Below are 12,599 nucleotides of genomic sequence, written 5' to 3' on the forward strand. Positions count from 1 at the left end.
TTCAATACAAAATCAATTTAATTAATGGAAAACATTGTCAAAGGCATGGAAAAATTCTTAGCAATGATGTTTCAAACAATACTAAACCACTTTATTAGACAAGCAAGAATGCTTATGGGTACAGATTGAAGTGTATTTTTTACAGCAATGTTTAATCAATAAGCTGTTCAACATTGATCCACAAATTCCTCCTTAAAATAAACCACAGAACTCCCCTGTTTATAGTACTATTCAGTTTGCTGATCTCTTGATGCTTATTCCATTCTGTTTTCCTCTACTACATTGGCTTGTCATTACAAAACTATTGCATACTTACTCCACACTCTTTCCTGGGTAATACAGTATCCATTCCGTAGATCCCTGTGGATATCCACTTCCCTTGGAAGCCAATATGTTATCACTTGTTTTGTGCCTTTTAATGTGCAGTATATACACTGAAAAACTGAACTATGCCACCACACTACTAATTCTGCGTGCTGAGGATCAATGGAAAAGATTCCCGAGGATCGAGGAACAATGTGGCTAATCCAAACAGGTCAGGACCTAATGCTGCCCAGACTAGTGATTTGCTTAGATGTGCAATTGGAAGAACATAAAAGGGAGAAGAGTACCATCTTTCACAAGATTTAGTCAGTGCTGTATGGTACTGAAATATTTTAATCACAGGCGTTACAATTAATAGCCGTGGATGGTATTAATATTCTAATGCAACTTTTAAAAAAAAGCAAAATTGCTATTACACAGCATAGTAAATCATTGTTCTCCACCAAGTTGGGTTGTATGTACAGTTTTTTTGGTAAACCTTCGACAGACATGACAGAATGTAAAACATAAAAAATAGAAGTGGAATAAAAGGATGTAATGCAAAGAAAAGCATCAAGAAACATGAATGTATCTTGTCAGTTGGCCACAATTGTAAAATTTGTGATGTTTCTTAACAGATTTTCAGCTTTTGAATCTTCACCTCAAATAGGGCTGTAAAGCAAGATTCAAGCTGGTTATGTGAAAAAAATAGGCACCAAGTAAAAGATTTACAGTATAAGCAGTGATAAGACTGTTCACTGTAATCATTACAATTAGAAAACAAAGGAGTTTCCCCGAGTAGCTAAGACCTTATAAGTTCAGAATGTCTGCTAATGGCAATTGCATAATTCTTGAAGACACAGTGGTACTAATGTAGTTTATAGTTAATTAACTCCTCATATTACTGACTTACTGGTGTATTAGTATCTGATGAACAGAATGAAAAAATTCCAACAAGGAAAAAAAACGTGAGCTGGATTAATTAGAACATTGTTTATCCATAGTATAACACCACTAAAATGAATGACTGTTTCAGATGAGCCAAAAAACCATTACATTTGCTCGCTTTATGCAGGGGACCTATTGAATGCATAGGAGACGGCAAATATAAAGAAAGATACAGCTACAGTTCTATCAATGGCATAAAATATAGAAACAACGCTAAGAATATGTGCATATTTAAAGCACTGGCTGGGTTGGATTAAAATAAGCTTCATTTTAAAACCGCTATTTGTCAATTTCACATCATAAGTAAATTGGAAAGTGAGAAAGGGTAGAATTTTACTATTTTGCAAGTCAATTTTAAAGCTTAACATGTAACTGTTATGCAGCGGTGTAAATTTAAAATTATCGCTGAGGATTTTAATCCTAGAAATTTGCTTCTTTTAATGCCACTGGCCTTCGATTCCCAAATAAATACTTCCACATTTAAAAGCTTTCTGTAATGCCTTCAGCCGCCTTTCTGCTCAGGACCATGTAATGATTCTAGATTATCTGCTTCCTTATATTCACTTCTGTTATGATGCGTAGAGCTTTCCAGAATTGATCATGTTCGCTCCACGTAATTTATTTCTTAGTGGAATAATAAAAGGATATACACATAGGAGGGATAGGAGTTAGATAGTAGCATCATGCAGTACTAAAGTCTCACTTTTTGCACAAAGGTTTTCTCAAAACCAATCTTCAGGCTGAATAATCACTGTTTGCATAGCAATAAATTATGTACAGCTAAGGTAGACTATTTGTTAGTTATATTTTGTACAACTATAAAAGATCTTTTCTGCAACATTTTAATATGTTCCTTGCCTCTGTGATTACCTTAATTCACCATCCAAAACTAACTGCTCACACTGCATCTCACTTTGCTTTCATGAATGGCCATGTTGGTTTGATTGTAATCAATCCTGTTTTTTCATGCTGCTCCTTTTTCCAGGTTGCTCTGTCAGAGGCTGTTTCAAAGTATGTAAGTATATTTACAGGTTGCATATATTTTGTTACTATTATTTTAAAAGTTACACCATTTTCATGCCTGAAGTAGCATTGCATTATACAACGACTTTATACAAAAATGCTGAAGAAATATTGAAATAGTTTTAAACATTCAAGATAGCCTCTGCCTCATCTTTATATCATCTTAAAATCAGCAATATGATACAGCGGGACAAGGAATGCTTACAGGAGTTACAGAATGCTGCGACAGATGTTAAAGAATGCTTCGTCTACAACTTAATACATTGATTTCCTAGTTCATGCAAATACATAACACTGGTATGGACGTTTCTTGAGTAGCATTAACTTTTGTCCTGGTAAAATTCAGTTGATAAAAAGTTTTCCATTGTTGGTCATCTTGATATTTCCAAATCGTTCTCAGTGACGGGGAGGTGGAGGTAATGGACCCATTTTCAGACTGTCATAAGTATCTTGTGTAGCACTACTCAGTCCCTGCAAAAGTTAAAAAAAATTAAGCCTTTATTTATCTTGCGTCTTTAAAGACCCCTATGGTGCTATTCGAAAAGAGATGGGAGTTTCTCCTGGTGTCCTGGCCAATAAATAAATAAATCCAATAAATAAAATTGGTTATTCATTTCATTGCTGATTGTGTGACATTGCTGTGCGCAAATTCGCTGCTGCACTCACCTTCAAAATGCACAGTCACTACATTTTACAGCAATATCCTGTAAAGGTCTTTGAGACATTTTGACGACGTGATATCTCAAATGCAAGGCTTATCATTGATGATCATTTATCAATTCCCCATGTAAACAGTCTATTAACTGTTTACAAATCTGCATTCGACTGTGTACACTTTCTGCCATTTTCCTTGCAGATGAGATGCTGTTGGCTCAGTATTCCTCATGAATGAGGTGCAGCCAAATGTCATTTCTGATTTAGGTCAAGGGTAGAAACGAGATCACAAAGAGGTAGATTTATGAATTATTTATGTGAATTTGGAATAATTTGTGCAAAATAATTGTCAAAATTTTACTTTTTAGGTAAAGTCATTCACCAAGCTTGGAAAGTGGAGAATATCATCTATTATGGATGTTCATGTGGCTTTAGTACACGCTAGGAAGAATTCTCCTTTTAACCTTCAAGCAAATGTTATCCTTGGAAGAACGATGGCAGAGATGGCTTTATTTTAGCCTGTGCAATAATTTATGGTCAGCATTAAAGGTTTTGTTACTGACAAGCTTCAGCTTTTAGTAACCATGGTAACCAAAAACTGTAAAAAGACCAGACTTTTGCTGTCCATTTGGGGGAAAAAAATGTAGTTTCAGGGATGCGTTATGGGAATAGAACCTTTCGCCTTCTAAACGTCAATAGGGAACATCCAATTGGTTTCTGTTGCTTGCTAGGAAGTAGCATGAAGTCCATCACTGCACTTTAACTGGCAAAGGAACATTGCTTGTTGAGTAGTGCAGCCATTATGGAACAATTTTTAGGTGGCATCTAACACTACATCACCTTTAATGGTAATATCCCAGTGTCCTTCCTTACACCCAACAGAGCACGCATCAATCATTATTTTAATTGCTAATTTCCTACCTGGTAAATGTCGTTCCCTCCTTTGCCTCTTCGTGCCTGTTGAAGTAAAGAATGGCACAGGTTAGGACCGTTTTGGTTATTGTTGAAATACATGAATAGTTTATCAATGACCCCAGGACTACGCAAAAAAACCTGTTAAAGTAGAACCTTAATCCCACTATGCATTATGGATGGAAATGGAAGCATCCTAATTGCTATGGTATGGGATAGGGCGGAGTCTGCAGACTACAGAAAGGGGAATTTTCCTAATCGAAAAGGATTTTCTCCCAGCTGCACTCCTTCCCCCCAACCAAACTACAATGTATTACATAACAAACACTACAAGAGAACTCAGCGATAGTGAGGTAGTTGGAACACTATAAAATCCAAACATGCCTTATAATGTCGCTTTATGTGCACTCAGACAGGTGTCCTACCAGCGTTTTGAACGGAGACAACATGATCTGAAGCAAGCTAGACTGTTCTCCCTGTGCTTTTTGGATTTTTCTTGGTAAGTAAACCAAATGTTATTTAAGCAAACCCACATTATAACAGGGATCTATTGTTTTTTTTTACAGTTTTTCCCACAAAATAGTCGATTCACTTTACAGTAAAGCCTGTGAGGCGCTTTGAGATGTCTCAATGACGTGATAAGGCACTATATCAAATTCAAGGATCATTATTATTATTATTTTGAGCAAGTCCCTTCCCAGGCTCCATCCCATACGTCTTCACTTTTAGGGAGATGTACTCTCTTCAAACTGACATTTTGAAAAGGAAATCTACAAAACATTGTGTAGACTATTAGAGAAACGAATGGTTCAGTCCATTCAATAGGGTAAACTACAAGAAAAAACAGCTAAATAAAACTAGTAGCATGGCTCAGTTTGCAAACATATGCACATATAAGAACTCCATGCATTATATTGTATAGATCTGCAATGTTTCTAAAGCTGATGTCCTCCCGACTTGAAAGGCGCTATACAAATGTAATTTGTTGTTTTTGTGGTATCTATCTGAGATGCTGGACAAATGAAAATCATCTTAGTCACCTACATTATTTTCTTCTCAAACACCAACCCTTCTGTTACGATGGAATTACAATTTACACGTATAATGGAAAACTCACCTCAAGGTCATTTCACAAAGTTAGGCGACTCGCTCATGTGTCAGTATTTTGCAGTATCTTTCATTTTAACATTGCAGTGTACAGTAATACAACCTCCCTCATGAACTCAATCTGCTTGTGTAGTCATAATTCCTCTGTCCACTTGCTGATCCTATCAGTGAGTTTCCACTCTACATACTTCACTATATGCCAGACATGTTGAGAATGATGATGCATTTGTATCATGATTCCCTGCCAGGCAAGCAGTCTAGTTGAGGGCTAACCCAGCAAGAATCAGACTGGAGCCTACCCTCCTGGCATCAGCAAATGCACACACACTATCTAAAAGTGCAGGCCATGCAACAACATATATATTGTACATTTTTATCCTTTGTGTACTGTACTATCTACAGGAGTAGATTGTATGTTCATTAATGATCAAAAGCTGATCAGAATTTCTTTTTAGTATTATATTTACTATATTATCCCACACTAAAAAATCACTCCACTTTATAGTGTATCTGTGCTCCCAAAGTGAAAGACACTGTACCAAATGTAAGGAGTATTATTATTATTATTTACACGTATGAATAAAACAAGTGGCATTGAAAGTTACAACTAGATAAGGCTGTGTGGATGAAGTTGCAGCACGCATCAATAGATCAGTCAACATTTCTCATACCTGCTGAGTTGGTTTCAGTTCACCGTATGCTTCACTCTTGTTCTTGGGATTCAGTTTCTACAAATAAAATATACACATAGATATCTTCAGGCAAAAGTCTCTCATTTTGTAATGTTCATTAAGGATCAAAAGCTAATCAGAATAAAAAAAAATTACAACACAAAAACATCTATTTTTCCCCCCCAAAAAAATCCCTATTCATTTGGTTTGTCCTTCTACTCCACTCATGACCTCTTAACCGAGACTGTGACTATGACAGCTCCTTTCACATGCTTACTCCAACACTCCTCCGGATAGCCCTGCTATTTTATAAATAGCTACTAGGCCGTGTATAAGAGTTGCAATGTTTTAAGTTGTTTCACAATTTCTACCCCTCTCTATGCTCAATGTTTCCCTGGAATAGTCCAGATCCAAATGGTTGGAAAATAAATTACCACAAAGCCAGTCCCAATGTCAAATATCTTCAGGTATCTATGCTGCAAGATAGGATGACCCTAAAAGCTTATAGATGTGGAGGCTGATGCAGTTAACTATAATTATTGGTTTGTGCTTCTGAAAAACTAATACTGATTCACTCCTCTGTTTATAAAGTTTGCCGTTAACTAGGCATTTAATAGCACTGATGACAATTATAGAGATGCTGACTATACTCGGGATATTTTGCTCTGGGCTGTTTTGCAAACCAATTATGGGGACTTGTATGTATAAAAATTGAATTCACCACAATTCCTGATTCTGGCAGTACTGGAGAAGCTTGTTGGATCAATGGCTGTATTTCTCTGATGAGTATATCCGTTTTAGAATTTTAATGTTGCTGAACTCAAAACAGGGCAAATTTGGCCCGGGTCACAATACCTCATATGGGGATTGTTCCCAGAAACTGGGGACGTATAGTCACCCTAATGTGTAGGGTGTCACCCTCTGTGCCAATAAATGGTTTCCACTGAAGAATTAGGTCAGAATAAAAGAGCCTGGAGATCAGAGAGAGGAACTGCGGCCTCTATACCAGATGGCTTTTGGTCAAGGCTGTCCACTGCTTGAACTCTTCCACAATTGCTTGGGAGCAGGTGGTGAATTCAAATTCTTAATAACCATTTCTATTCCTTTTCAAATTAGTTCATGCCTTGCATTCACAAGCTAGTAAAACAATGAATTAATGGTAACTGCCATGGTATTTGTTCAGCTGGGATGGCCCTATCTGGTAGCATTTTGATTTGCAGGGTTTATGACTTGTCTGCACCTTTATTTCTCATCAACGAGCCAGGCAAACTCGTCAATCGACAACAGTGCCTGTACGGATCTCTCTTTGCCAAGTGTGTCTACCTTCTCATCTTCCTCAGGCAATAAAGCTCCATGCCAAGTAGTGCAACTGTGATCAGCATAGCTATCAGTGCCAATATTACACTTTATGTCTATTAATGCTCCTGCTTTTACTGCTGAAATGCAATTGCAAAATACTTTGAAGTCACAAACGGTACTTACAGTATAAGTATCATTCACATTTGCAGAATCATCTCTCCTCCTTCGGTTCTGATAAAAAAGCATAGAATGGGCTGTTTTAGATTCAGCTGTACTGAGTTTGCAAAAAGAAAATATAGAATCGCAGATTGTTACAGCACAAAAAAACAGTTTATTCAACCCGTCAATTCAGCCCTTGGTGCTCCCTGGTAACATAGCCAGGAGAAGAGTGGTGGAGACCCAGTTTAGTATGGCAAAGTTGTGAAGGCACTGCTAGCAAGAGGCACTCTTCCTGTATAACTATAAATACAGCACCTTTATTGTTATAAAGTCCAAGGATTATTTTTTTCAAGCAGTTATTTGCACCATAAAAATACCACAAACAAGAGGATCTGAATTAATTAATCAATGAATCTGGAGGATTATGCTCAGGATATAAATTCCCTTTTCCTTTCAAACAGTGCCAGCAGCAGGTGGGGTGAACACAGTAAACATGACAAATAAAGTGTTGCCCCTCAAAGTATAAGCTACAGGTCAAATAACCCTCAGGTTTAAAAATACTCTTAGGTTTTGCACCTATTGAAAACGAATGGAATTAAGCCCCCTCAATCAGCATGAATATTGAGGCTCAAGATTGACTTTTTACATTGAAGTAGGGCCTGTGAGAAACCACAAACAGGAAAACATCCTCTTATTTCCTGTTCTACTTTCTGTTTCAAGCTTAAGAGGTCAGTAAGAAATTGCAAATTCCAATATCGGTGACGTATCAATAGTCCATTTAAAATAGAGCAGATGTCAAATGTAAAAAGTTTTGAATGATACAAAAACCAACTATATAATAACTATATAATAATAAAACTATGATCAAACAAGGGATGGAAGATTATAATTTATACATATTGTAAAGATGTCTCAATTATAAACCTTTTGAGCTTGCACTGTCCGTCCCTTTAGGAAAACAATAAAATAATATAATAAAAATTGTATTTGATATACAGCACTTTTCACGTCAGGGAGAACTTCTCAAAGCAGTTCACAGGATTTAATCTAAGGTGTGGTGACTGTATTTTGTAGCCGAATTTGTAGTCTAATCCCTCCCCACCCCTTTTGGCTCTCACCTGCCAAACACTGGTATCCAGCCAGCAGTGACGAGCACTTTGACATTTCCTCCCAATTATGAATGGTGCTATTTAAATGTAAATGGTGTTATAATTCTACCTCCATTTCAACAAGAAAGGGCTATACCTGTGCTTGACAATGCAGAAAAGGTTAGGGATCGATATTGTGAGATCAATACCGAGAGTGAAAAACAAACAGTTATATTTTTCACTCTCAGTATCGATGGATGGAAACATAAGTAAGCAGCACAGAGATCTGAAGGAAACCTCAAGCAGTGAGGTTGAGGAGGAGGTGTCTAAAGAGGACAGCGAGGCTGGGAAGAGAAAAACTTGATGCAACAAACTGGCTAGGCATTGCTTGAAGCTGGAGAACATAGGGACATAGACACAGGCAAACGCCAATTGATCTATTGAGCCTGCTCCACCACAGAAGATCTTGCATTTTAAGGCATTAACTTCAATGCCAAGGCAATGAAGATTCTTGACATCTCAGGTCTTCAGCATTTCTGTTCAGTCAGTCATGGTCAGTCTTCATTTTTAAACTGGATTATTCAAAGCCTTAACAATAATTTTTGTTTGTATTTGAGATTACATTTGGTTCTTGTCAACATGACCCCAATAGAGTGCAATTTCCACCGCCGTTGTGTATCGCAAAGACTGTTTTAACTCTTTGTATGTCCTGAGAGATGTTGAAACAGATGTGCACTGACCATAATCCAATTCAGTCTAGTGATATTAGAATTCACCATCCATTTAAATTGTCCGTTACCATCTCTAGTATAATCACAGAATCCAATAGCGCAGAACGAGGCCATTCAGCCCATCGTATCTATGCTGGTTCTTTGAAAGAGCTGCCCAATTTGCCCCACTCCCCCGCTCTTTCCCCAAGTAAATATCTTCTGAACTCGAGTCCATGTCTTCCCCCCTCGACCCCTCCCCAACCCATTGCAGATTTGTTGGCCACGTTAAATGCTTTATGAAGGTTCAGTTTATCTCGTTTTTTTTCACGTACAGCAAGTGCACACTGATTTATCGCTCTGAAGAAACAAAAGATATTCACGTGCATTCGTTACCAAAGACGTCTTTACAGGCCCCAGATGTATGTAGCATACTCCTACTCCCTGTGGTTAGGTGGGGGGCCAGGCATGCACCAGTGGTGTTGTTTTCATGTTGATTTTTTTTTGATAAATTTTCCACTCTGACGTATCTACTCTTGGCTCTACTACTTGTACCAAAAAGAACTGTACACTGCACAAAACCTTATCAACGGAAGAAACTACAGATGAACAGATGGCTGAAACTACAAAATACAGATGAACCACCTCCCCTCCCCTCGTGGGGAAGAGAAACAAAAGGTTTGACTTTGGCAGGTCCATTAAGGAACAACAACCTTCTGTTTTAATGTTTTCCAATTGATTTGCGCTTACCATCCGGGCTGTTAATTGGATCGCCCAGAAAGAAATGAACTTCTTCATTTGCCACATTGTCCTCATTAATCAAATGGGTTGTTGTTGATATGAACACAAGAGGTGTCTAGCTTGTAGGACCTTGTGGGAATGTCTCAATTAACTGCTTCAAATCTATCCTGAAGTGTTAGTGTACTTTCAATTGATGAAAAATGGATGATGTATTATGGTTATAGTCTCCAGTATTCCTTGAAAGCAGTTCAATTTCTACACATAAGTACAGGAACAGAAGGAACCCATTCAAGCCATCGAGCTTGCTGTAGTTTATTAGTTCATAACAGACCTTTTAATACCATTTCTAGAGTGGGATAAGTGTATGAAATCTTACAGCAAAGCCCTGTTATATCATGGGATTCATACTGCCTATATCTGGGTGTGATTGACAGTCAGTGCTTCCACAATCACTTTGCATGGGTACTATAAAAATGCAACTTTTCCTTTTTTTAAAACCACGTCTCCTCTCTCCACACTGCCTCCCAACCACACCCCATGCATATAGGTGCACTCTTTGTAATGTCGTGAACTTGACACGTAAGATAGACGTGTAAGTAGAGTGGAGATTGCTACTTCATCATTTCAGCATCTTCATCTTTAAAGTTATCACTGTATAAGCTTTTGCTCGTCGTGAGCGCTGTTGTTTCACAAACTGCAGTAGAAGATGAAATACATTACCCGCTTTCCAGCTCCAGCCTCTGCATCTTGGCCGGAAAAGGCAAGACTTGAATATTGATCCTTATCCTGATTCCGCAGGGTCTGTAAAGTATACAGAGGTCACTGTTACTACCACCACAAATGAGAGAAAATCTGTGCTGGAAATGTATTGCCAAAGTGATTCTGCATTGCTTCTGACGCAAAGCAATGTGGAGCAGGCAACCGCACTCACATGTTCCACTCCAGAAACTAGCATCCCCTGGGAGCAGAGTATGTTCTACTAACTGATTTTATTAAAAAAATAAGTCACAAGATCAAAAGATCATAAAGATTGGTTTGAATGAAGAAGACCCTTTGGCCCATTCTTCATCTCATCCTTCAGAATTTTATGCGTTTCGTCCTCAAAATATAGTCAATTCACTTTACAGTATATTCTGTGAAGCACTTTGAGATGTCCCAATGATGTGATAAGGCACTATATCAAATGCAAGGATTATTATTATTATTATCCAATCCTACTCTCAGCATTGAGCTATTTTTTAAATGAGTTCAGTGTCTGGACCCTCCTTTCTGGTAACCCCCGTTCCAGCTATTAATTACCTTCTTGGTAAAGAAATAATTCCAGGTGTCTGTCCTGAAATGGCCCAATTGCAACTCCGAACCTGTGTTCTCTCTGTCCTAATGCCCCAACGCATCTGAAAGCAATGTTCAGGGTCTACTTTTTCAATCCCATTTAGAATCTTGTTCACCTCTATAAAATGATCTCTGGGATGTCTTGTTTCAAGGCCAAAAGCCCTAGCTAAGCTAATCGTTTGTTGCTCAAGTTATTAAAGACTGGTTCATGACTAGTATTTTAATAAATATCAGATAAAGTTTAAGGGAGGTTCGATAGATTTTCAGACTTATTTTTGTAACATTTAAAGCTTAAAAGTTATTGGTTGAACTCTGTTGTAGTACAAACCAAATTCATACTACAAATAATAAATTGATTTGATTCCTGTTGTTTTGAGAACTGGGTTCAGAATCAAAGCGATTCATTCAAGTGTTGAACAACAACACTTCTCCACTGGAGGGGGGAAATCAACAGTCTAAATCCCAACAGGATTTATAAATGATCAGTAAATATTGAACCCTACCAGTATTTGATTGTGTGTACAGGAACTGTGCTCTGATGCAATCTCCTTTGGGGTTTAATATGGTCCTGGCAGTGGCTCTTGTTTTCTGATTCAGAGTTTAAACCCTTTGTCATGCTGCTGTGATCAATATTTGCACCGTTTGCCAAGGGAAGAATAATAACCACCTTTGCGACACAAATCTTCATAGCTTAGAGGTTTAAAACAACGACTTACTTGATATTGGTCTTCTATGTTCGGTGTGCTTCCAGCAGCATCTCCAGGCTTGTTCTTTACCTTGGTAAACTGTGAAAACAAAATAGTAAAACAAATTTTGCAGTAAGTCCTGCAGTTTTCTATCTCTTAGGCCTGTTTAAGTCTATTGCTGCTACGTCCATTAAAACAGCTCGGGGATACAAATCTGGAACTATGCTCCTGATCCGTCAAAAACTAACTATAGACAAAGCATGTTATTTTATTTAAAGAGACATGTCATCCCACCCAGCCCCAGACTGTATTTGCCTTAATTGTAAACGGTGCAGAATTGTGGAAAATTCTTAAATTCAGTCACAAGTTGAAAGCCGAAGGATAACAACCAGTGACGTAATGAAAGGATAGCTGTTTTTGTGAGGCAACAGCTGGGTCTTTTGAATCTGGTGCAGTTCGGATTCCTGTGGTGGTTTGGAGAATACCAGCTAAACTCAACTTTTAAAGTTTAAACTCCACTTTAAAGGTTATGGTTGATAATTATCACATCAGCACGTTTTTCAACACATTGTATGTGCAGAGGCAAGGTTGTCAACGTACTGCACTGACACGCAGAGAATCACCCTTAAACACCTTCATAGCTGAATAGTAACATGCAATGTTAAGCAACTTACCCTCAATTTAAGGTACAGTGCAGTGATTATAATCCCATAGATAAAAAGAATTCCATCCAAAATATAGCAGAGTTTGGGGTCAGTCAGGGTCATTGCGTCAGCATCTGTCAGAATAGGAAAAGAATCTAGTCAATGATTTGCTTTGATTGATAATCATATTACTTGTATTTGATAAAGCGACTCAACACATCGAAATGTCTGACATTGGCTGCCACCTTGGCCTAGAAAGTATACAATCACTTAACTTTACAGTAAATCCTGCGAAGCTCTTTGAGATGTTCTCCTAACTTTCTAT

The 12,599-nt window shown here is 37.8% G+C and overlaps 1 protein-coding gene across 3 annotated transcripts in view; it reads right to left on the reverse strand.

The window, feature by feature from the left end:
- The window catches only part of cd247 (CD247 molecule), a 56,148-nt gene continuing 43,549 nt past the window's right edge, over positions 1–12,599 (reverse strand). For all 3 annotated transcript variants that reach the window (XM_007895837.2, XM_007895838.2, XM_007895839.2), the window contains exons 2-8: positions 12,305–12,408; positions 11,661–11,729; positions 10,333–10,413; positions 7,101–7,148; positions 5,619–5,675; positions 3,850–3,885; positions 1–2,745 (exon numbers count right to left, since the gene is read on the reverse strand). In XM_007895837.2, the coding sequence (XP_007894028.1) occupies positions 2,671–2,745; positions 3,850–3,885; positions 5,619–5,675; positions 7,101–7,148; positions 10,333–10,413; positions 11,661–11,729; positions 12,305–12,408 (470 nt within the window). In that variant the 3' untranslated portion in view covers positions 1–2,670. The remainder of the gene's footprint in view (positions 2,746–3,849; positions 3,886–5,618; positions 5,676–7,100; positions 7,149–10,332; positions 10,414–11,660; positions 11,730–12,304; positions 12,409–12,599) is intronic.

Source organism: Callorhinchus milii, unplaced genomic scaffold (assembly GCF_018977255.1).
Source record: "Callorhinchus milii isolate IMCB2004 unplaced genomic scaffold, IMCB_Cmil_1.0 Scaffold4, whole genome shotgun sequence".
NCBI lineage: Eukaryota > Metazoa > Chordata > Chondrichthyes > Chimaeriformes > Callorhinchidae > Callorhinchus > Callorhinchus milii.